Raw genomic sequence first — 20000 nt, 5'->3', positions numbered from 1 at the left:
GGACAGCTGCCAACCAGGTGAGACCGGGTCTCACACTCTCTTCTCTGAAAACATGAGGACCGTGGTCTTGTCTCTTTTTAAAAATAGGTTTGTATGGATTTCAGAGAGAGGAAGGGAGAGGGGAGAGAGAAACATCCATGCTGACAGAGAATCACTGACCGGCTGCCTCCTGCACGCCCCCTTCTGGGGATGGAGGTCGCAACCCAGCATGTGCCCTTGACCAGGAATCGAACCCGGGACCCTACAGTCCGCAGGCTGACGCTCTATCCACTGAGCCAAACTGCCTAGGGCCAAAAATATATTTTTATTGACTTCAGAGAGGAAGGGAGAGAGAGAGAAACATCCATGAGGAGAGAGAATCATGGATCGGCTGCCTCCTGCACGCCCCCTTCTGGGGATCAAGCCCACAACCCGGGCCTGTGCCCTTGACCGGGAATCAAACCCTGACCTCCTGGTTCCTAGGTCGATGCTCAACCACTGAGCCACACCAGCCTGGCCAGTTTTCCTTTTTTAAAAAAATAAATAAATAAATAACTTCCTTTTATTAAGAGCACGCTGCCACCATCCACCCTCCAGTGCTCTGTGTATGGTGAACCTGCGTGCAGGTGTGTGTGCACACACTCACACACACACACACACACACTGCTCAGAGCTCTCTCACTGACTCCCCACACTCATCAGTGCACAGAGATAGACACTCACGTGCGTGTGCACACACACATGTGCACACACTCACACACGTGCACGCACACACACTGTACTGCTCAGAGCTCTCACACTCACTCCCCACCCTCATCAGAGCACAGGAGGCAGACAGACACGCACACGTGCACATACTCACACACAGAGAAACACACACACACACACACACACACACACACACATAAACATTCGCTGCTCCGAGTTGTCACACCGAGTCCCCACCCTCATCAGAGCACAGGAGGCAGACAGACACGTGCACACACACACGCACACACTGTACCTCTCGGAGCCTTCACACCGGGTCCCTCCATCCTCAGTGCTCAGGAGGCACACACTCACTCCCTGACACTCACTCCCTGACACTCACACACTCACTCCCTGACACTCACTCCCTGACACTCACACACTCACTCCCTGACACTCACTCCCTGACACTCACACACTCACTCCCTGACACTCACTCCCTGACACTCACACACTCACTCCCTGACACTCACTCCCTGACACTCACACACTCACTCCCTGACACTCACACACTCACTCCCTGACACTCACACACTCACTCCCTGACACACGCTCACACACTCACTCCCTGACACTCACACACTCACTCCCTGACACACGCTCACACACTCACTCCCTGACACTCACACGCTCACTCCCTGACACACGCTCACACGCTCACAGGCGCTCACACACTGTCCTCCTCGGAGCTGGCGCACGCCTCCCCTCCAGCTCACCCTCCTGTCCTGCGAGGCGCCTGGGGCCCCCGGTTCCCCGCACCTGCCCCCCCTCCCCCCACCCCCGCATGGGGTCCACGGAGGCTCCTCCCACAGCGGGAATTCCTGTTCCCCACACGGTGAACCCCCTCGGGGAGCCCTGGCCGGTACCCGGGGAGGGAGGACCAGGCGCCCCCACGTCCTGCTCGCAGGTGTCTGCCTCTTCACCCCCATTTCTCTGTCTTCCCGCTCAGTGTCTGTCTGTCTCTCTCCCCGTCTCCCTGGTCCCCCAGCCCGGCCAGCACCCTCTGCAGCCTGTGCCCTGTGCTTCTCCCCTCCGGTCCCCATCAGGGTGCCCCCACCCCGCGCCCCCTTCCCCCCCTCCCGGCCCGGCCGGGACCCAGCGCTGCCCTGTGCCCGCAGGCGGCGGGCTGCTGGTGGCGGAGACGGTGCTGGACGAGCTGAAGCGGGCGGCGCGGCCGGGGCTGCTGCAGTCGCTGGACCTGCTGGCGCGGCGGGGCCGGGAGCGCAGCCTGGGCGAGTTCGGGCGCCTCCTGCTGGCCCACGGCTTCGAGGTGCTGGGGGCCGCGCGCACCGGCTCCATCGTGGACGTCATCCTGGCCACACGCGCCGCGCCCTGAGGCCCCCCCATCCTGCCCTGAGGCCCCCCCATCCTGCCCTGAGGCCCCCCCATCCTGCCCTGAGGCCCCCCCATTCTGCCCTGAGGCTCCCCCCAACCTGCCCTGAGGCCCCCCCATTCTGCCGAGGCCCCCCCCATTCTGCCCTGAGGCTCCCCCCAACCTGCCCTGAGGCTCCCCCCAACCTGCCCTGAGGCCCCCCCCATTCTGCCCTGAGGCTCCCCCCAACCTGCCCTGAGGCTCCCCCCAGTCTGCCCTGAGGCCCCCCCAGCCTGCCCTGAGGCCCCCCCAGCCTGCCCTGAGGCCCCCCATCCTGCCCTGAGGCCCCCCCCATCCTGCCCTGAGGCCCCCCCCAGCCTGCCCTGAGGGCCCCCCCATGCTGCCCTGAGGCCCCCCCATCCTGCCCTGAGGCCCCCCCCAACCTGCCCTGAGGCCCCCCCCAGCCTGCCCTGAGGCCCCCCCTACCAGGAGCCCGCCTCCCCCCACCCGTCACAGGCACGGGGTCCGGGAGGGACAGGAGGCAGACAGAATGGGCTGTGAGCTGGGGGGGGGGGGGGGGAGGGGTCAGCTGGACACGAGTGTGAAGGTGTGTCCAGCCGACCTACACACGTACACACGTCCCTCCTTACACCTAGGGTCCCTCCCTCCACCGCCCGGCCCTGCCCGGCCCTGACCTTGTCTGGCAGGTGGCCACCTGCCCAGGGTGTCTCCTCAGCGGGTGCCACCTCCAGCTGCCCTGCCCCCCGGCCCCCCTCCTCTCTCAGGCAGGTTTCCATGTCCCCGTGAGGCCACAGCCTCCCTTCCCCGCAGGCACCCAGCGGGGGCACCGGCTGTCTGATTGGGGGACACCCCCCGCGGATACTTCTCCATCAATTTTTACAAGGAGTGGAAGGGAGGGGGAGAGACACTGATGGGCCGCCTCGGGGACCCAGCCTCGCCCCCGGAATCGAACCTGGGACCCTCCCGTCCGCAGGCCGGCGCTCTAACCACTGGCCCACACAGCCCAGGGCTGGCCCGGCGTCCGTAAGGAGCTCGGAGCTCAGGCAGGTGGGGTTTCTATGTGGGTCACGTTGCCGTTTTACCGAAAGCACCCCCCCCCCCCCAGACGCCCCACAGGGAGGCTCTGGTCTGTGTTGTGTTCCAGGCCGAGGATCCGGTGTCTGGAAAGGGCGGGTGAGTGGAAACCCAGAGAAACGCCTGTGTGTGTGTGGGGGGGGGGGGCGGGGAGCGAGGCGGCCACGATGCTGTGACTGGAACAAGCCGATCCGTATTGTTGCATTTCTCTTTAAAAATTAAACGGTTCCTTTTCTTTTAATATTTTCTTATTGATTTCAGAGAGGAAGGGAGAGGGGGCGAGAGAGAAACCTCCATGACGAGAGAGCATCATGGATCGGCCGCCTCCTGCACACCCCCTCCTGGGGATCGAGCCCACATCCCGGACATAAACAGTTATTTTTTAACTAGAGGCCCGGTGCACGAAATTCGTGCACAAGGGGGTGGGGGGGGCGGTGATGTCCCTCAGCCCGGCCTGCACCCTCTCCAATCTGGGACCCCTCGGGGGATGTCCGACTGCCGGCTTAGGCCTGATCCCAGTGGGCAGTCGGACATCCCTCTCGCAATCCAGGACTGCTGGATCCTAACTGCTCACCTGCCTGCCTGCCTGATCGCCCCCAACTTCCCCCCTCTCTGGTCTGATCACCCCTAACTGCCCCCCCGCCCTGCTGGCCTGATCACCCCCAACTCCCCCCCCACCTCTGGCCTGATCACCCCCAACTCCCCCCCCCCCCCGGCCCTGCTGGCCTGATCGCCCCCACTTCCTGCCCCGCACTGGCCTGATTGCCCCCAACTTCTGCCCCCCCCCCACCCTCCACCCCCGGCTGGCCTGCTCGCCCCTAACCACCTCTGCCTCAGCCCCGCCACCAGACCTTTGTCCGGAAGGACGCCTGGAAGGTCTCCCGGTCTAATTAGCATATTAGCCTTTGATTAGTAGAGATGTTGTTACCCACAGATTTCTAGACGGAAGCCTTAGGAACCTCTATCGATAGTTACCTCTGGCCCTGGCCGGTGTGGCTCCGTGGATGGAGCATCGGCCTGCAGACTGAAGGGTCCCGGGTTCGATTCCGGTCAAGGGCACACGCCCGGGTTGCGGGCTTCACAACCACGGAGCCACGCTGGCTGGGCCCAATTGTTGTTGTTTTTTAACCATGAAAATCGTACGTTTTACAGTTTAAAACTGTGAAGGATTGTCAACATGCCGATGGTGGATGATGGAAAATACCTAATTTAGCTCCACAGTTTAAAAATGTAACTAACCTCTTACCTGAAATCCAACTGGGGTCCGCTCTACCGAGATGTGGTGTTTTTTTTTTTAATTAATAGAAAATTAAAATGTAAGCTACCACCCTAGCCGGTTTGGCTCAGAAGATAAGAGTGTCAGCCTGCGGACTAAAGGGTCCCGGGTTCGATTCCAGCCAAGGGCACATGCCCGGGTTGTGGGCCCAATCCCCCCCCCCCCCCGCCCGCCCCAGTAGGGGGCGTGCAGGAGGCAGCCGATCCATGATTCTCTCTCATCGTTGATGTTTCTATCTCCCTCTCCCTTCCTCTCTGAAATAAAAAAGTAGATACATATATAAAAAGAATATTGTTTAAAAAAAATGCAAGCTCCCTTAAAAAGAGCAAGTGAATGCACACACATTCCTGGGTGTTTTAGGCCAATATATCCGTTATTATTGGAAAAATTCCTGACTTTCAGAGAGGGAGTGACCCCTTCAAATAGGCCACCTGTGGCTTTTGATATTTTACTCAGGTTTCCCAGCTAAAACCAGCAGATTATTAAACATATAATTACCCGTGCAAGAATGTATTTTATGTAGAATTTATCAATTGTTTCACAAATAAAGGCATATGTGTATATGTAATGGACATAGGTGATTTCTATCCTATATACATATTTTTTTGTTGTTGTTAATCCTCACCCGAGGATATGTTTCCATTGATTTTCAGAGAGAGTGGGAGGGAGGGAGAGGGGGGAGGGGCAGAGAAACATCGATGTGAGAGAGACACATCGATGGGTTGCTTCCTGGGCCAGCCCTTAAACTTAGGTCCCGCCCACGGGAGACACCCCAGATTGACAAGCGTAACAGCCAGTAATGTTTGTGGAAACTGGTTTTAGGTTCTTGGCCCCTTGATATCACTTGCTATCCCTTTGTGTGTTTGCAACGTTTCTTTTTTAAAAAAAAAAAAAATGAGCCCTAGCTGGTGTGGCTCAGTGGATAGAGTGTCGGCCTGCAGACTGAAGGGTCCCGGGTTCGATTCCCGGTCAAGGGCACATGCCCGGGTTGCGGGCTCGATCCCCAGTCGGGGGCGTGCAGGAGGCAGCCGATCCATGATTCTCATCATGGATGTTTCTGTCTCTCCCTCTCCCTTCCTCTCTGAAATCAATAGAAATATATGAAATCAATGTGAGAAAATAAGGAGATATATGTACTACTAGTTGTAATACTTTAAACAATAAAATAAAATTTGAAAAAACCGCACTAAAATCAGAAAAAGGTCAATCACAGTAAAAGATTGGCAAAATGTTAATATTCATGTTGGGTATATGGGGATCTGTCATACGTCTCTGTATTCCCTGTTTAAAATTTTACATAATAAAAGATAAAAACCATGTGCCGAAACCGGTGTGGCTCAGTGGATAGAGCGTCGGCCTGCGGACGGAATGGTCCCGGGTTTGATTCCGGTCAAGGGCATACACCTTGGTTGCGGGCACATCCCCAGGTGGGGGCGTGCAGGAGGCAGCTGATGGATGTTTCTCTCTCATCGATGTTTCTAACTCTCTCTCTCCCTTCCTCTCTGTAAAATATCAATAAAATATATTTAAAGAAAAGAAAAAGACAGGCTCACTTAAGTTCAAAGTTGATATTTGTCAGGAAAGATCCTGGCCTAGGACATGACTACACTCTAGAAACTGCTTTAGTTCAAGTTGGTTTTTTAAAATATTTTTATTGATTTCAGAGAGGAAGGGAGAGGGAGAGAGAGAAACATCCATGAGGAGAGAGAATCATGGACCGGCTGCCCCCTACTAGGGATCGAGCCCGCAACCCGGGCATGTGCCCTTGACCAGGAATCGAACTGTGACCTCCTGGTTCACAGGTCAATGCTCAACCCCTGAGCCACACTAGCTGGTCCAGTGTCTGCAGTTTTTGCCTGCCAGCTGGGACACACACACTCACACACACACAGAGGAAGGAAATGAGAAAGTGAGAGGGAAGAGAAAAAAAAACACAATACCTTTGCTTTTGAGTTGCTACTAAGTAGCTGTTCTGGACCTTGGCGCTGATGTAAACTCTCTGAAAATTCACGCAGGGACAAAGGGGGACTGTGGGCGATTTAGTTGCAAGTCAAAACATCACAATGTTTCCAAACGAGAGTCTCAGGGGTTTCCCTGGGGGTGGGGGCAGGAGATGAGCAGGTGTGAGAGTGAGCAGGTGAATGAGTGAGTGAGCAGGTGAATGGATGTGAGAGTGAGCAGGTGAATGGGTGTGTGAGTGAGCAGGTGAATGTGTGAGCAGGTGAATGTGTGAGCAGGTGAATGTGAGTGAGTGAGCAGGTGAATGGATGTGAGAGTGAGCAGGTGAATGTGTGAGTGAGCAGGTGAATGTGTGAGTGAGCAGGTGAATGAATGTGTGAGTGGGCAGTTGAATGTGTGAGCAGGTGAAATGTGAGTGAGCTGGTGAATGGATGGGTGAGTGAGCAGGTGAATGGATTTGTGTGTGAGCAGGTGAATGAGTGAGCAGGTGAGTGTGTGTGAGCAGAATGTGTAAGCAGGTGAATGGATGTGAGAGTGGACAGGTGAATGTGTGAGTGAGCAGGTGAATGGATATGTGAGTGAGCTGGTGAATGGATGGGTGAGTGAGCAGGTGAATGGATTTGTGTGTGAGCAGGTGAATGAGTGAGCAGGTGAATATGTGAGTGAGCAGGAGAATATGTGAGCAGGTGAAATGTGTGTGAGCAGGTGAATGAATGGGTGAGTGAACAGGTGAATGTGAGAGCAAGCAGGTGAATCAGGTGAATGGATATGTGAGTGAGCAGGTGAAATGTGTGTGAGCAGGTGAGTGTGAGTGAGTGAGCAGGTGAATGTGTGAGTGAGTGAGCAGGTGAATGTGTGAGTGAGCAGGTGAATGGATGTGAGAGTGAGCAGGTGAATGTGAGAGTGAGCAGGTGAATGTGTGAGTGAGCAGGTGAATGTGTGAGTGAGCAGGTGGATGAATGTGAGAGTGAGCAGGTGAATGTGTGAGTGAGCAGGTGAATGTGTGAGTGAGCAGGTGAATGTGTGAGTGAGCAGGTGAATGTGTGAGTGAGCAGGTGGATGAATGTGAGAGTGAGCAGGTGAATGGATGTGAGAGTGAGCAGGTGAATGTGTGAGTGAGCAGGTGAATGTGTGAGTGAGCAGGTGAATGAATGTGAGAGTGAGCAGGTGAATGGATGTGAGAGTGAGCAGGTGAATGTGTGAGTGAGCAGGAGAATATGTGAGCAGGTGAAATGTGTGTGAGCAGGTGAATGAATGAGTGAGTGAACAGGTGAATGTGAGAGCAAGCAGGTGAATCAGGTGAATGGATATGTGAGTGAGCAGGTGAAATGTGTGTGAGCAGGTGAATGGATATGTGAGTGAGCAGGTGAGTGTGAGTGTGAGTGAGTGAGCAGGTGAGTGTGTGAGTGAGTGAGCAGGTGAGTGTGTAGGTGAGCAGGTGAATGAGTGAGTGAGCAGGTGAATGAATGGGTATGTGAGTGAGCAGGTCAGTGTGTGAGTGAGTGAGCAGGTGAGTGTGTAGGTGAGCAGGTGAATGAGTGAGTGAGCAGGTGAATGAATGGGTATGTGAGTGAGCAGGTGAGTGTGTGAGTGAGTGAGCAGGTGAGTGTGTAGGTGAGCAGGTGAATGAGTGAGTGAGCAGGTGAATGAATGGGTATGTGAGTGAGCAGGTGAGTGTGTGAGTGAGTGAGCAGGTGAGTGTGTAGGTGAGCAGGTGAATGAGTGAGTGAGCAGGTGTGAGTGAGTGAGCAGGTGAGTGTGTGAGTGAGCAGGTGAGTGTGCAGGTGGGAGTGTGATGGGCAGCCCCAGGTCCCCCTGACCCTCTGGGGGAGGGGACCCAATGTCGCAGCCACTGGCCTGGCTTGGGGACCCCAAGGCCGGCTGGGCCCTGGGAGGAAGGGACCTTCGCAGCCAGCAGGGTGAAACGGGCCACTGGACACCCCCCCCCCCACCACCTCCTCTAAGTCCCTGCACAGTCACCAGGGGTCACGAGGTCACAGGATCAGAAACCCCCAGGGCAGGGCAGGGTCCTGCGGGCCACGCACATGGACACGGGAGGAGCCGGGGTCTCAGGGGCAGGAGGCGAGCGGGGCCTGCAGACCCGGTTCACGGCGGGGGGGGGGGGGGGACGGGGAGCGGTGGGGGCGGGTGTGGGTGACGCGGGGGTTCGCACAGCACGTGACGGGCAGCGCTGGCTCTGAACCCCGCGATCGCACGACCTTCCCCGGGCTCCCGGCGGCGAAGGGATCCTTCTCGGAGGCGCTCGACCCTCCCCACTCCGCCGCCTCCGGTCCGAGGTGATCGGGGCCGCACGTGACCTTGACAAGGTCACGGTGGCCTCGGAGCGCCCCCACCCCGGGACGTACGGCGCATGGGCGTGCCCCGTTTCCCGGCATCCCCCGGGGCGCGGCCAGAGAGACGTCGCCGGCGCAGCCAATGAGCGCGGCGCAGGTTGACGCGGGGCGGGGCCCGGCGCTGCTGCCGGAAACCCTCGGGGGCGCGGGTCCCCGGAGGGGGCGTGGCAGGGGCGGGCGGGGCAGCCAATCGGATGGGCGTGCGGGGGCGCGGGGCGGGGCGTCGGCGCCTTAGCGGCTGCGCGCTGGGCTCCCCGTCCTTTCGGTTCCGGCGGCGGCTGCAGCGCTGAGCCAGCGGCGCCCACACTCCCGGCTCCTCTCCGCGCCTCCACTCCGCTCCGCGCCCTCGGCTCCCCGCGCTGCGCCACCATGACGGAGCAGGCCATCTCCTTCGCCAAGGACTTCCTGGCCGGAGGCGTCGCGGCCGCCATCTCCAAGACGGCCGTGGCCCCGATCGAGCGGGTCAAGCTGCTGTTGCAGGTGTGTGTGTGTGGGGGCGGCGGCGTGCGCATGCGTGGGCTCGGGGAGTCGGGGGTGAGGGTGGGGTCGGGGGGGGGGGCGCTGCAGCCCAGCTCGGGCCGCGTGCACCGGGGACCGGCGGGCGGGAGGGCGCCGGAAGTGCGAGGCCACCCCGCTTTGTCCGGGCCGCGGACTTCCGGGGGGTGCCTTCGGGGAGCGGGGCGCATGCGCACAGGCGGGGCTGCGGCGCGCTTGCAGTTTGCAGGCGGGGTGACCCGTGCCCGGGGCTGCGGCGTGGACTGGCGGCCCCGCCCGTGGGTGCGCGCGGCCCTGCCGGTCCCCTTTGCTGGACTTGGACCCCGTCCACGGGCTCAGAGTCGTCTGTGCGGTTTGCAGCGGCAACAAGGTTGCAGGCTGTTGTGAAACTGTTGCACATGGGGACGCGTTGGGACAGGGTTGCCGGGTGATCGCGGGCAACATTGTATCAGGGTGATCGCTGGCAACATTGTATCAGGTGTGATCGCTGGCAACCTCGTTGTAGCGAGAGTCAGGTATAAGCGCTTAGATCTCGGAGTGACCTGGAGAGGATTAGGCTGCAAATCTGCAGAGGGAAGGCGCGTTAGCCAGACAATTTATATGCATATGTGCATAACCCATGGACACAGACAATAGAGTGCTGAAGGCCAGAGGCGGGGCATGGGCTAGGAGGGCGCAATAGAGGGGTGGGGGGAGGTGGAAATGGGGACATATGTAGAACTTTCAACAATAAAGCTTTCATTTTTTAAATTTTTATTTTATTTTTTTTTCACAATATATTTTATTAATTTTTAAAATATACTTTATTGATTTTTTTTCAGAGAGGAAGGGATAGGGAGAGAGGGTTAGAAACATTGATGAGACAGGAACATCATTCAGCTGCCTCCTGCACGCCCCCCACCTGGGGATGTGCCCGCAACCAAGGTACATGCCCTTTGACCGGAATCGAACCCGGGACCCTTCAGTCCGCAGGCCGACGCTCTATCCACTGAGCCACACCGGTTAGAGCTTTTCTAAATATATTTTATTGATTTTTTTTTTTTTTTACAGAGATTAAGGGAGAGGAATAGAGCGTTGGAAACATTGATCAGCTGCCTCCTGCACACCCCTTTCTGAGGATGTGCCTGCAACCCAGGCATGTGCTCCTGGCCGGGAATTGAACCTGGGACCCTTCAGTCTGCAGGCCGACGCTCTATCCACTGAGCCACACCAGCTAGGGCAATATTTCTTTTCTTTTTCTTTTTTTTTTTTTTTTTTAAATAAGGGCCTCTTGCCCATGGAGGGACCTGGAGAGCATGATGCTGAGTGAAATAAGCCAGTCAGAGAAAGACAGGTATCCCGTGACCTCACTCCTAGGTGGAATCTAATGAACCAAATACACTGATAAGCAAAATAGAGACAGAGAAGCATCGAACAGACTGTCAAACCTCAGCGGGAAGGCGGGGGAGGGAGGGTGGGTGGGAAGAGATGAACCCATGACCTTGTATGCCTTGATGCATCCCCCATGGATACAGGCAATGGGGTGGGGGAGGCCGGGGTGGGGGGCAGGGTGAGCTGGAGGGGGTCAATGTGGGGGGGTGGGAGACATATGTCATAGTTTCAGCAGTCTGGATTTTTGTTTTATTTTTATTTTTTAAATATATTTCTATTGACTTCAGAGAGGAAAGGAGAAACATCGATGAGAGAGAATGATGGATCGGCTGCCTCCTGCACGCCCCCTACTGGGGGTGGAGCCCACAACCCGGGCATGTGCCCTTGACAGGGAATCGAACCCTGACCTCCTGGTTCATACATAATCGACGCTCAACCCCTGAGCAACTCAGGCCTGGGTCCAAATTCCTTCTTATGTTTCACTGGCCGGTGTGGTTCAGTGGTTGAGTGTGGACCTATGCACCAGTTCGAGTCCCGGTCCGGGCACGCTGCAGGCTGGATCCCCATGGTGGGACGTGCAGGAGGCAGCCAGTTCATGATGCTTTCTCATCATGGATGTGTCTGTCCCTCTCCCTCTCTGTTATCAATAAAAATATTTAAAAAAATAATACTAATAGCCCTAGCCGGCATTGCTCAGTGGATAGAGCATCAGCCTGCAGACTGAAGGGTTCTGGGTTCGATTCCCGGTCAAGGGCGTATGCCCAGGTTGTGGGCTCGATCCCCAGTAGGGGGGCGTGCAGGAGGCAGCTGGTCCATGATTCTCTCTCCTCATTGATCTCTCTCCCTTCCTCTCTGAAATCAATAAAAAATATAATAAAAAAGAATGCACATTGTTGTAGATTTTCCTTTATAAATATATTTATTTTAATATATTTTTATTGATTTCAGAGAGGAAGGGAGGGAGAGAGAGAGAAACATCCATGAGGAGAGAGAATCATGGGTCAGCTGCCTCCTGCACGCCCCCTCCTGGGATCGAGCCCGCAACCCAGGTCCATGCCCTTGACCGGGAATCGAACCCGGGACCCTTCCGTCTGCAGGCCGACGCTCTATCCACTGAGCCACACCAGCCAGGGCTCCATAAACATTTTTTTTTAAAGTCCTCGGATGGTAGTCTGTGGTCACCCGTTGGGTTTTCTTTCTTTCTTTTTTTTTTTTTTAAATATATTTTATTGATATTTCACGGAGAGGAAGGGAGAGGGACAGAGAGCTAGAAACATCGATGAGAGAGAAACATCGATCAGCTGCCTCCTGCACACCTCCCACTGGGGATGTGCCCGCAACCAAGGTCCATGCCCTTGACCGGAATCGAACCCGGGACCCTTCCGTCCGCAGGCCGACGCTCTATCCACTGAGCCAAACCGGTTTCGGCTCCCGTTGGGTTTTCTAAGGACCCCTTTTCGTGGGCTTGTATCTGGTCCTTCGGTTGTGACCCCCGCGACCCCGCCCCTGTGCCCCCCGCCCCTCAGGTGCAACACGCCAGCCAGCAGATCACGGCCGACAAGCAGTACAAGGGCATCATGGACTGCATCGTGCGCATCCCCAAAGAGCAGGGCATGCTGTCCTTCTGGCGAGGGAACATGGCCAACGTCATCCGCTACTTCCCCACCCAGGCCCTCAACTTCGCCTTCAAGGATAAGTATAAGCAGATCTTCCTGGGGGGCGTGGACAAGCACACCCAGTTCTGGAGGTATTTCGCCGGCAACCTGGCCTCGGGCGGGGCCGCGGGCGCCACCTCCCTCTGCTTCGTGTACCCCCTGGATTTCGCCCGGACCCGGCTGGCGGCCGACGTGGGGAAATCGGGCGCCGAGCGGCAGTTCAAGGGCCTGGGGGACTGCCTGGTGCAGATCACCAAGTCGGACGGCATCCGGGGCATGTACCAGGGCTTCAACGTCTCCGTGCAAGGCATCATCATCTACCGGGCCGCCTACTTCGGGGTGTACGACACGGCCAAAGGTGGGTGCGGCCTCCGCCGGGGCCGGGGGCGGGGGTGCTGGCCTGGCAGCGGGGCACACCCGTCAGAGCTCTTACATTTCTTCATTTATTTTTATAATTTAAAGTGTATTTTATTGATGTCAGAGAGGAAGGGAGAGGGAGAGAGAGAGAGAAACATCCATGAGGAGAGAGAATCATGGACCAGCTGCCTCCTGCTCGCCCCCTACTGGGGATGGAGCTCACAACCCGGGCCTGTGCCCTGGACTGGAATCGAACCCAGAACCCTTAAGCCCTCAGGCTGATGCTCTATCCACTGAGACACACTGTCAGGACTCTTTCATTTCTTTATTTTTATAATTTATTTTTTATTTATTTTTTTAAATATATTTTATTGATTTTTTACAGAGAGGAAGGAAGAGGGATAGAGAGTCAGAAACATCGATGAGAGAGAAACATCGATCAGCTGCCTCCTGCTCACCTCCCACTGGGGATGTGCCCGCCACCAAGTTACATGCCCTTGACCGGAATCGAACCCGGGACCCTTCAGTCCGCCGGCCGACGCTCTATCCACTGAGCCAAACCAGTTTTGGCTATTTTTATAATTTAAATATATTTCAGAGAGAGGGAGGGAGGGAGAGAGAGAAAGAAACATCCATGATGAGAGAGAATCATGGATCGGCTGCCTCCTGCACGCCCCCTACTGGGGATCGAGCCTGCAACCCGGGCCTGTGCCCTTGACCGGGAATCGAACCCAGGACCCTTCAATCCTCGGGCCGACGCTCTATCCACTGAGCCACACCGGCCAGGGCTAGTGATCCCATGTTACCTTCACCACCTTTTTTTTTTAAGACCCTGTTTGCAGCTCGGCCAGCGAGGCTCCGTGGAACCAGGAGGTCAGGGTTCGATCCCTGGTGTGGGGCGTGCAGGAGGCAGCCGATCAGAGTTTCCCATCATTGATGTGTCTCTCTCTTCTTCTCTGAAATATCTCTCCCTCCCTCCCTCTCTCTCTCTCTCTCTCTCTCTCTCTCTCTCTCTCTCTCTCTATATATATATATATATATATATATATATATACATATAGTGTTTGTTTTTTTAATTCTCACCTGAGGATATTTTTCCGTTGTTTTTTAGAAAGAGAAAGACTGAGAGAAATGTCGATGTGAGAGAAACCTATGGATTGGCTGCCTCCTGTACGTCCCATTGACCAGAAATCGAACCCAGGACCCTTCGGTCCACAGGCTGACGCTCTTTGCACTGAACCCAGCCAGCTGGGACGACAAAAATATCGTGTTATTTTTTTTTATTATTATTGATTTCAGAGAGGAAGGGAGAGAGAGAAACACCCATGATGAGAGAGAATCATGGATCGGCTGCCTCCTGCACGCCCCCTACTGGGGATCGAGCCCACAACCCGGGCATGTGCCCTTGACTGGGAATCGAACCCGGGACCCTTCAGTCCGCAGGCCGACGCTCTATCCACTGAGCCACCCCGGCTGGGGCTTCACCACCTTTTTAAGACCCGTTTGCAAATACAGCCTCGTTTGGGGGCCCTGGCGTGTGAGAGCTCCGTGGTGGATTCAGGAAAACACCGTTTAGGCCCCGAAAAGGAACCCCAACCCAGGTCCTGTCGCTGACCTTGACCTGACCTCTGGGAAACCACCTGTGGCCGGGAGCTGCTTGCGGGGGTGGGGGAGCAGGGGGATGGGGGGCCGGGGCCTGACAGTGCTGTGACCCCGCAGGCATGCTCCCCGACCCCAAGAACACCCACATCTTCATCAGCTGGATGATTGCCCAGTCGGTGACCGCCGTGGCGGGCGTGGTCTCCTACCCCTTCGACACCGTGCGGCGACGGATGATGATGCAGTCGGGGCGCAAAGGAGGTACCGAGTCTCGGTTCTGGGGCGTGTGGGGGGCTGGGGAAGGGGAAGGGTGGTGGGGAGAAAGCCCACAGGCTCCCTGCGTTCACCCTAAGAGTCGGGAGCCGTCCCATGGGCCCGAAGGAGCACTTGGGTGGGGTTTCGTCCCTGGCTTCCTGGGGGGGCCTGGTCAGGGGCCCTGTGCCTTCTCCTCCTCTGACCTCCTTGGGGGTCGGGGGGAGCACACACCCTGGGGGTGGAAATGGGCTGGGTCTAGTTCTCTGTTTTTTTTTTTTAATTTATTACTTTTTTAAAATATATTTTTATTGGTTTCAGAGAGGAAGGGGGAGGGAGAGAGAGACAGACATCCGTGAGGAGAGAGAATCACGGATCGGCTGCCTCCCGCACGCCCCCTACTGGGGATCCAGCCCACAACCCGGGCCTGTGCCCTTGACCGGGAATTGAACCCTGACCTGGTTCATAGGTTGGCACTCAGACTCTACTGGCTGGGCTAGGTAGTATTTTTTTTTTAAATTTAGTTTTATTGATTTCAGAGAGAGGAAGGGAGAGAGAGGGAGAGAGAGAAACATCCATGAGGAGAGAGAATCATGGATCGGCTGCCTCCTGCACGCCCCCTACTGGGGATGGAGCTTGCAACCTGGGCATGTGCCCTGGACCGGGAATCGAACCTGGGACCCTTCAGTCTGCAGGCTGACGCTCTATCCACTGAGCCATACCAGCTAGGGCTATTTATTATTATTATTATTATTATTATTATTATTATTATTATTATATAAGGTGGTTTTTTTTTTAATTGATCTCAAAGAGGAAGGGAGAGGGAGAGAGACCCACTGACCGGCTGCCTCCTGCGCGCCCCACGCCACGCCGCCGGCCGGGGCTGTGTCTTTGACGCGGGGTCCCCTCGGCGCCCGGCCCCGGGGCCTGTGCTCACCCCACCCGTCCCCCCCGCAGCCGACATCATGTACACGGGCACCATCGACTGCTGGCGGAAGATCTTCAAGGACGAGGGCGGCAAGGCCTTCTTCAAGGGCGCCTGGTCCAACGTGCTGCGCGGGATGGGCGGCGCCTTCGTGCTGGTCCTGTACGACGAGCTGAAGAAGGTCATCTAGGCGCCCGCCCGCCCGCCGGCCCGCCCCCCGGGGCCACGGAGGCCCCTCCCGGTGACGGACGGACGATGGACCCTCCAGACAACCCCACGTCCCGCCCGGCCCGATCACGGTAGCGCCGGGCGGGGCTCTAGGACGAAACCCTTCCTTCCGATCATGACCACTGACACCCCGTTCCACGCCCCGATGGGGGGAGGGCACCCCCACGCCCCGCGGGCCGCCCGCCGCGTGTAGCATCTATTTAAAGGAAATCTTGCCGCCCTCCGAGCTTCCGCGCTGCCCTCCGCACCGCTGAGTCTCCGCAGTCCCCTCTGTCGGGCATTCCACAAACGATTAAACCCAGACACGGAGACCCTGCTGGTTTCATTTGCTTTATTATTATTATTATTATTATTATTATTATTACTATTATTACTAGAGGCCGGTGCACAAAATTTGTGCACTGCGGTGGGAGGGAGGGGGTCCCCCAGCCTGGCCGGTGCCCTCTCAGTGCAGGAGTCTCGCGATCGATTGCCCCAAAGAGGTAGCCGGAGCCGCAGGACCCCCAGGCCTCGCCGCGCACACAGCATCAAGCCCCTGCCCGCCCGCCCGTGGCCCCTGGCGATCGCCGGATGTGGCAACCACATGGGCTTTTATTAATGAGGGTATTTTCATTTGTTTGTTAATCCTCAGCAGAAGATACTTTTCTCTTCTTTAAAAAATTTATTTTATTGATTTTTTTTAACATTTTTATTTTTATTTATTTTTTTATATATTTTATTGATTTTTACAGAGAGGAAGGGAGAGGGATAGAGAGTTAGAAACATCCATCAGCTGCCTCCTGCACACCTCCCACTGGGGATGTGCCCACCACCAAGGTCCATGCCCTTGAACGGAATCGAACCCGGGACCCTTCCGTCCGCAGGCCGACGCTCTATCCACTGAGCCACACCGGCCAGGGCTCCGTGGATTTTTAGAGAGGGTGGAAGGTAGAGGGAGAGAAAGGAACATCGATTGGTCGCCTCCCACAAGGACAGGGGTCGAGCCTGCAACCGAGGTACGTGCCCTTGACTGGACTCGAACCCGGGACCCTTCCGTCTGCTCTAACCATTGAGCAACACCAGCCAGGGCTCCTGTGGTTTTGTTTGGATACATTGGCCTTGGGTGGGGACAGTGGCCGTTCAGGAGCCGGCCACCAGGGGGCCCCTGACTGCCCTTGGGGGGGCGAGGGGGGGAGGAGATAAATGGGGGAGGCCCTCTGGCCCCCAAGAAAGGTGTTTGGCATCTGAATTTCCCTCCGGGTGCCCTGGCTCCCCTCCCCCTTCCCTGCAGGCACTGAACCCCTCATTCTTCCCACCAAGGGGCCCCCACTGTCCACCTCCCACCCACACCTGTGGGGCTCCCCCAGGAACCCACTGCAGCGGGGGGACGGGGGGGGGGGGCAGGGCTGGGCAGGTGGGTCAGTGTCCACCCGGCTGGACGTGGGGTTCAGGCACCCCCTGGGCTTGTTCCGCGGGGACTGGGGTACAGGATCCAGCACGGATCGGCTGCCTCCTGCACGCCCCCCACTGGGGATCCAGCCCGCAACCCGGGCCTGTGTCCCTGACCGGAATCGAACCCGGGACCCTTCCGTCCGCAGGCCGGCGCTCCAGCCACTGAGCCACAACGGCTACGGCCAGAGCGCATCTTGAGGTCCCCAGCCCCCCACAGGTGCAAACCCACGTTCTCCCCACAACGAGGGGGTGACATTCGAGGTGACCTTTCCCAGCGGCTTTTAACAAGGTCACCTGCCTCATGCTGGTTAAAGGGACAGGACGGGGCAGCCCCCACCCCCACAGCCCCTGGTCGCCTGCCGAGGGCTGGGCTCTGAACGGAGGCCCGGTTTCAGCCCTGCTCGCCCTCACCTGGCCCAGGTAGGCCGTCCGCGCCTCTCACTGCAGCAACTTGACATCAGATCTGCCCTTGACCTCAAGGACATCCGACACTGGCCCTTCCCCGGTGAGCGGTGGGGGGGGGGGGCGGTCACAGTGAGCCCGCGGTCAGTCGACACCAGTTACGGGAAGCGTGTCCATTAACAAGGGTAGGAATTCCAGGTCGCTTCCTGGATAAATGCACCAGGTACCTGTTTGTTCTTAAATACATTTTATTGATATTTTACAGAGAGGAAGGGAGAGGGAGAGAGAGTTAGAAACATCGATGATGAGAAACATCCATCAGCTGCCTCCTGAACGCCCCCACCTGGGGATGTGCCCGCCACCAGGGTACATGCCCTTGACCGGAATCGAACCCGGGACCCTTCAGTCTGCAGGCCGACCCTCTATCCACGGAGCCACACCGGTGAGGGCCGTACCTGTTTTAAAAAAACAAAACATTTTTATTGATTTCAGAGAGAGGAAAAATATCAATGATGAGAATGGCCAATCGGCTGCCTCCTGCACGCCCCCTACTGGGGATCCAGCCCACAACCCGGGCACGTGCCCTTGACCGGGAATCGAACCCTGACCTCCTGGTTCCTAAGTCGACGCTCCACCCCTGAGCCACACCGGCCGGACCCAGCATCCTTTTTCTGGGAGTTCACAAGGGGTTTCCCATTGTCTCCGGGGACAGCTCAGGGTTAGCCCTGCTCATCAGGGCGGTGGGGTCTTTGGGGGGGTCCCCCCAACGGCCCCCACCGGACACCCATTTCCTGCTGTTCTGATGCATTCCCCTGAAATCCCGCCCGTGAGTGCGTCAGCCCCTCTGTTTCAGGGCTTGAGCGTCAGTCAACCTGAGCCAGGAGGTCACGGTTCGATTCCCGCTCAGGGCACAAGCCCGGGTTGCAGGCTCCATGCCCTCCAGCAGGGGGCGAGCGGGAGGCAGCGGGTCCATGGTTCTCTCTCATCATGGATGTTTCTGTCTCCCTTTCTGAAATCAATACAAATAGATGGAACAAGGAAAAGAAAGTCCATAATACGGTTGAAAGATAAAAACGCACACGGCTGGAAGGAGCAAGGACTCCGATTTCAGAAGCTGGGGCTGGGGGTGGGGGTGAGCGCCCCAGCAGCCTCGAGGTGAGGGGCGGAAGCCACGTGTGTGCGGGGGCCCGAGGGGGGTTGAAAAAGCCCTTTATTTAGCTTCCTTCCCGGAGGCAGCTCAGGGAACAAAGGCATGTGGGTGTCCTCACCCCCAAAACACACATCCCCTCCTCCCGGAGCCCCCAGGCTGTGTGGGCACCTGGCCAGCCTCGACCTCCATCCGGGGTCACGACTCCCTCAAAACCTGCACTTCAGCCACCGGACACTCCTCCTGGGTGGGTCTGCCGGCCTCGCAGAGAAACTGCGGGGTGAGGGGGGGAGTGAGGGGTGTTGGGGTGGGTCACAGGTGACAGGTTACCCCTCCTTCCCCCTCCCTGGGCGGGACTGGCCACCCCCACCCCAGAGGCACCCGCGGGCAGACACCTGGACGTACCATCTTCTCGTTCTCAAAGTTGCCCCCGAGGGGGTCCTTCAGGTGGGGGATGGGTGGGAAGAGGGTCTTCAGTACCGAGTACCTGAGGGAAAGTTTTTTGAGCGGGGCCCAGCACGGCCCATCTCCGTCCATCCATCCTCCATCCGTCCATCCGTCCATCCTCCATCCATCCATCCATCATTCCTCTATCCATCATCCTCCATCCATCATCTATCTTCCATCCTCCACCCACCCATCCTCTATCCGTCCATCCGTCCATCCGTCCATCATCCATCCATCATTCCTCTATCCATCATCCTCCATCCATCATCTATCTTCCATCCTCCACCCATCCATCCTCCATCCATCCATCATTCCTCTATCCATCATCTATCCATCCTCCACCCATCTGTCCATCCATCCAACCATCCATCCTCTATCCATCATCCTCCATCCGTCTATCCATCATCTATCTTCCATCCTCCATCCATCCTCCACCCATCCATCCTCCATCCATCCATCATTCCTCTATCCATCATCTATCCATCCTCCACCCATCTGTCCATCCATCCAACCATCCATCCTCTATCCATCATCCTCCATCCGTCTATCCATCATCTATCTTCCATCCTCCATCCATCCTCCACCCATCCATCCTCCATCCATCCATCCTCCATCCTTCAAGCCTCCTTCCATCCATCCACCCATCCATCCACCCATCATCCACCCATCCTCCATCCATCCTCCACCCATCCATCCATCCTCTATCCATCATCCCCCATCCGTCCATCCATCATCTATCTTCCATCCTCCACCCACCCACCCTCCATCCATCATCTGTCCATCCATCCATCCATCCATCCATCCATCCATCCATCCATCATCATCCTTCCATCCTTCATCCATTCATCCTCCACCCACCCATCCTCTATCCATCATCATCATCCTCCATCCACCCATCATCCAACCATCCATCCATCCATCCATCCATCCATCCATCCATCCATCCCAGCGATGCAGGATGCAGGGGAA

General features: G+C 57.0%; 4 protein-coding genes across 9 annotated transcripts in view; 3 read left to right on the top strand and 1 right to left on the bottom strand.

Annotated features, from left to right (window-relative positions):
* Positions 1 to 3372, top strand: part of ASMTL (acetylserotonin O-methyltransferase like) — a 29352-nt gene extending 25980 nt beyond the window's left edge. Inside the window, exons 12-14 of one of the 3 annotated variants that reach the window (XR_013959802.1) lie at positions 1 to 17; positions 1845 to 2169; positions 2427 to 3372. The exon at positions 1 to 17 is cut by the window's left edge and continues 106 nt beyond it. Coding sequence is in view for 1 of the 3 variants with exons in the window: in XM_080653377.1 (XP_080509503.1) it covers positions 1 to 17; positions 1845 to 2062 (235 nt within the window). In the remaining 2 variants the exon portion in view is untranslated. Of the gene's footprint in view, positions 18 to 1844; positions 2172 to 2426 lie in introns of those variants that run through there. The other 2 variants (XM_080653377.1, XM_080653378.1) reach the window with 2 other exon arrangements.
* The window catches only part of DHRSX (dehydrogenase/reductase X-linked), a 259390-nt gene that overhangs the window by 177717 nt on the left and 61673 nt on the right, over positions 1 to 20000 (top strand). The gene's annotated exons all lie outside the window — the stretch shown is intronic.
* On the top strand, positions 8898 to 15915 carry SLC25A6 (solute carrier family 25 member 6). The gene is made up of 4 exons (XM_080653376.1): positions 8898 to 9202; positions 12115 to 12601; positions 14320 to 14460; positions 15409 to 15915. The coding sequence occupies exons 1-4, from the start codon at positions 9092 to 9094 to the stop codon at positions 15564 to 15566; spliced, it is 897 nt and encodes a 298-aa protein (XP_080509502.1). The 5' UTR covers positions 8898 to 9091; the 3' UTR covers positions 15567 to 15915.
* The window catches only part of IL3RA (interleukin 3 receptor subunit alpha), a 26657-nt gene continuing 24333 nt past the window's right edge, over positions 17677 to 20000 (bottom strand). For 2 of the 4 annotated variants that reach the window (XM_080653373.1, XM_080653374.1), the window contains exons 11-13: positions 18990 to 19071; positions 18756 to 18857; positions 17677 to 17892 (exon numbers count right to left, since the gene is read on the bottom strand). In XM_080653373.1, the coding sequence (XP_080509499.1) occupies positions 18783 to 18857; positions 18990 to 19071 (157 nt within the window). In that variant the 3' untranslated portion in view covers positions 17677 to 17892; positions 18756 to 18782. Of the gene's footprint in view, positions 17893 to 18309; positions 18447 to 18755; positions 18858 to 18989; positions 19072 to 20000 lie in introns of all 4 variants that reach the window. The other 2 variants (XR_013959801.1, XM_080653375.1) reach the window with 2 other exon arrangements.

The sequence above is a fragment of the Plecotus auritus genome (genome assembly GCF_963455305.1).
Source record: "Plecotus auritus genome assembly, chromosome: X".
In the NCBI taxonomy this organism is placed as follows: Eukaryota; Metazoa; Chordata; class Mammalia; order Chiroptera; family Vespertilionidae; genus Plecotus; species Plecotus auritus.
Note: the sequence above shows the minus strand (reverse complement) of the source record. Positions and strands in the feature narration are given on the sequence as shown.

Excerpts from the sequence above, each read along its gene's own strand:
- SLC25A6 (XM_080653376.1), top strand. The coding sequence starts at position 9,092 with ATGACGGAGCAGGCCATCTCCTTCGCCAAGGACTTCCTGGCCGGAGGC. Across the intron at positions 9,203-12,114 it reads GGGTCAAGCTGCTGTTGCAG|GTGCAACACGCCAGCCAGCA; the intron begins GTGTGTGTGTGT and ends CCCGCCCCTCAG. Across the intron at positions 12,602-14,319 it reads GGTGTACGACACGGCCAAAG|GCATGCTCCCCGACCCCAAG; the intron begins GTGGGTGCGGCC and ends GTGACCCCGCAG.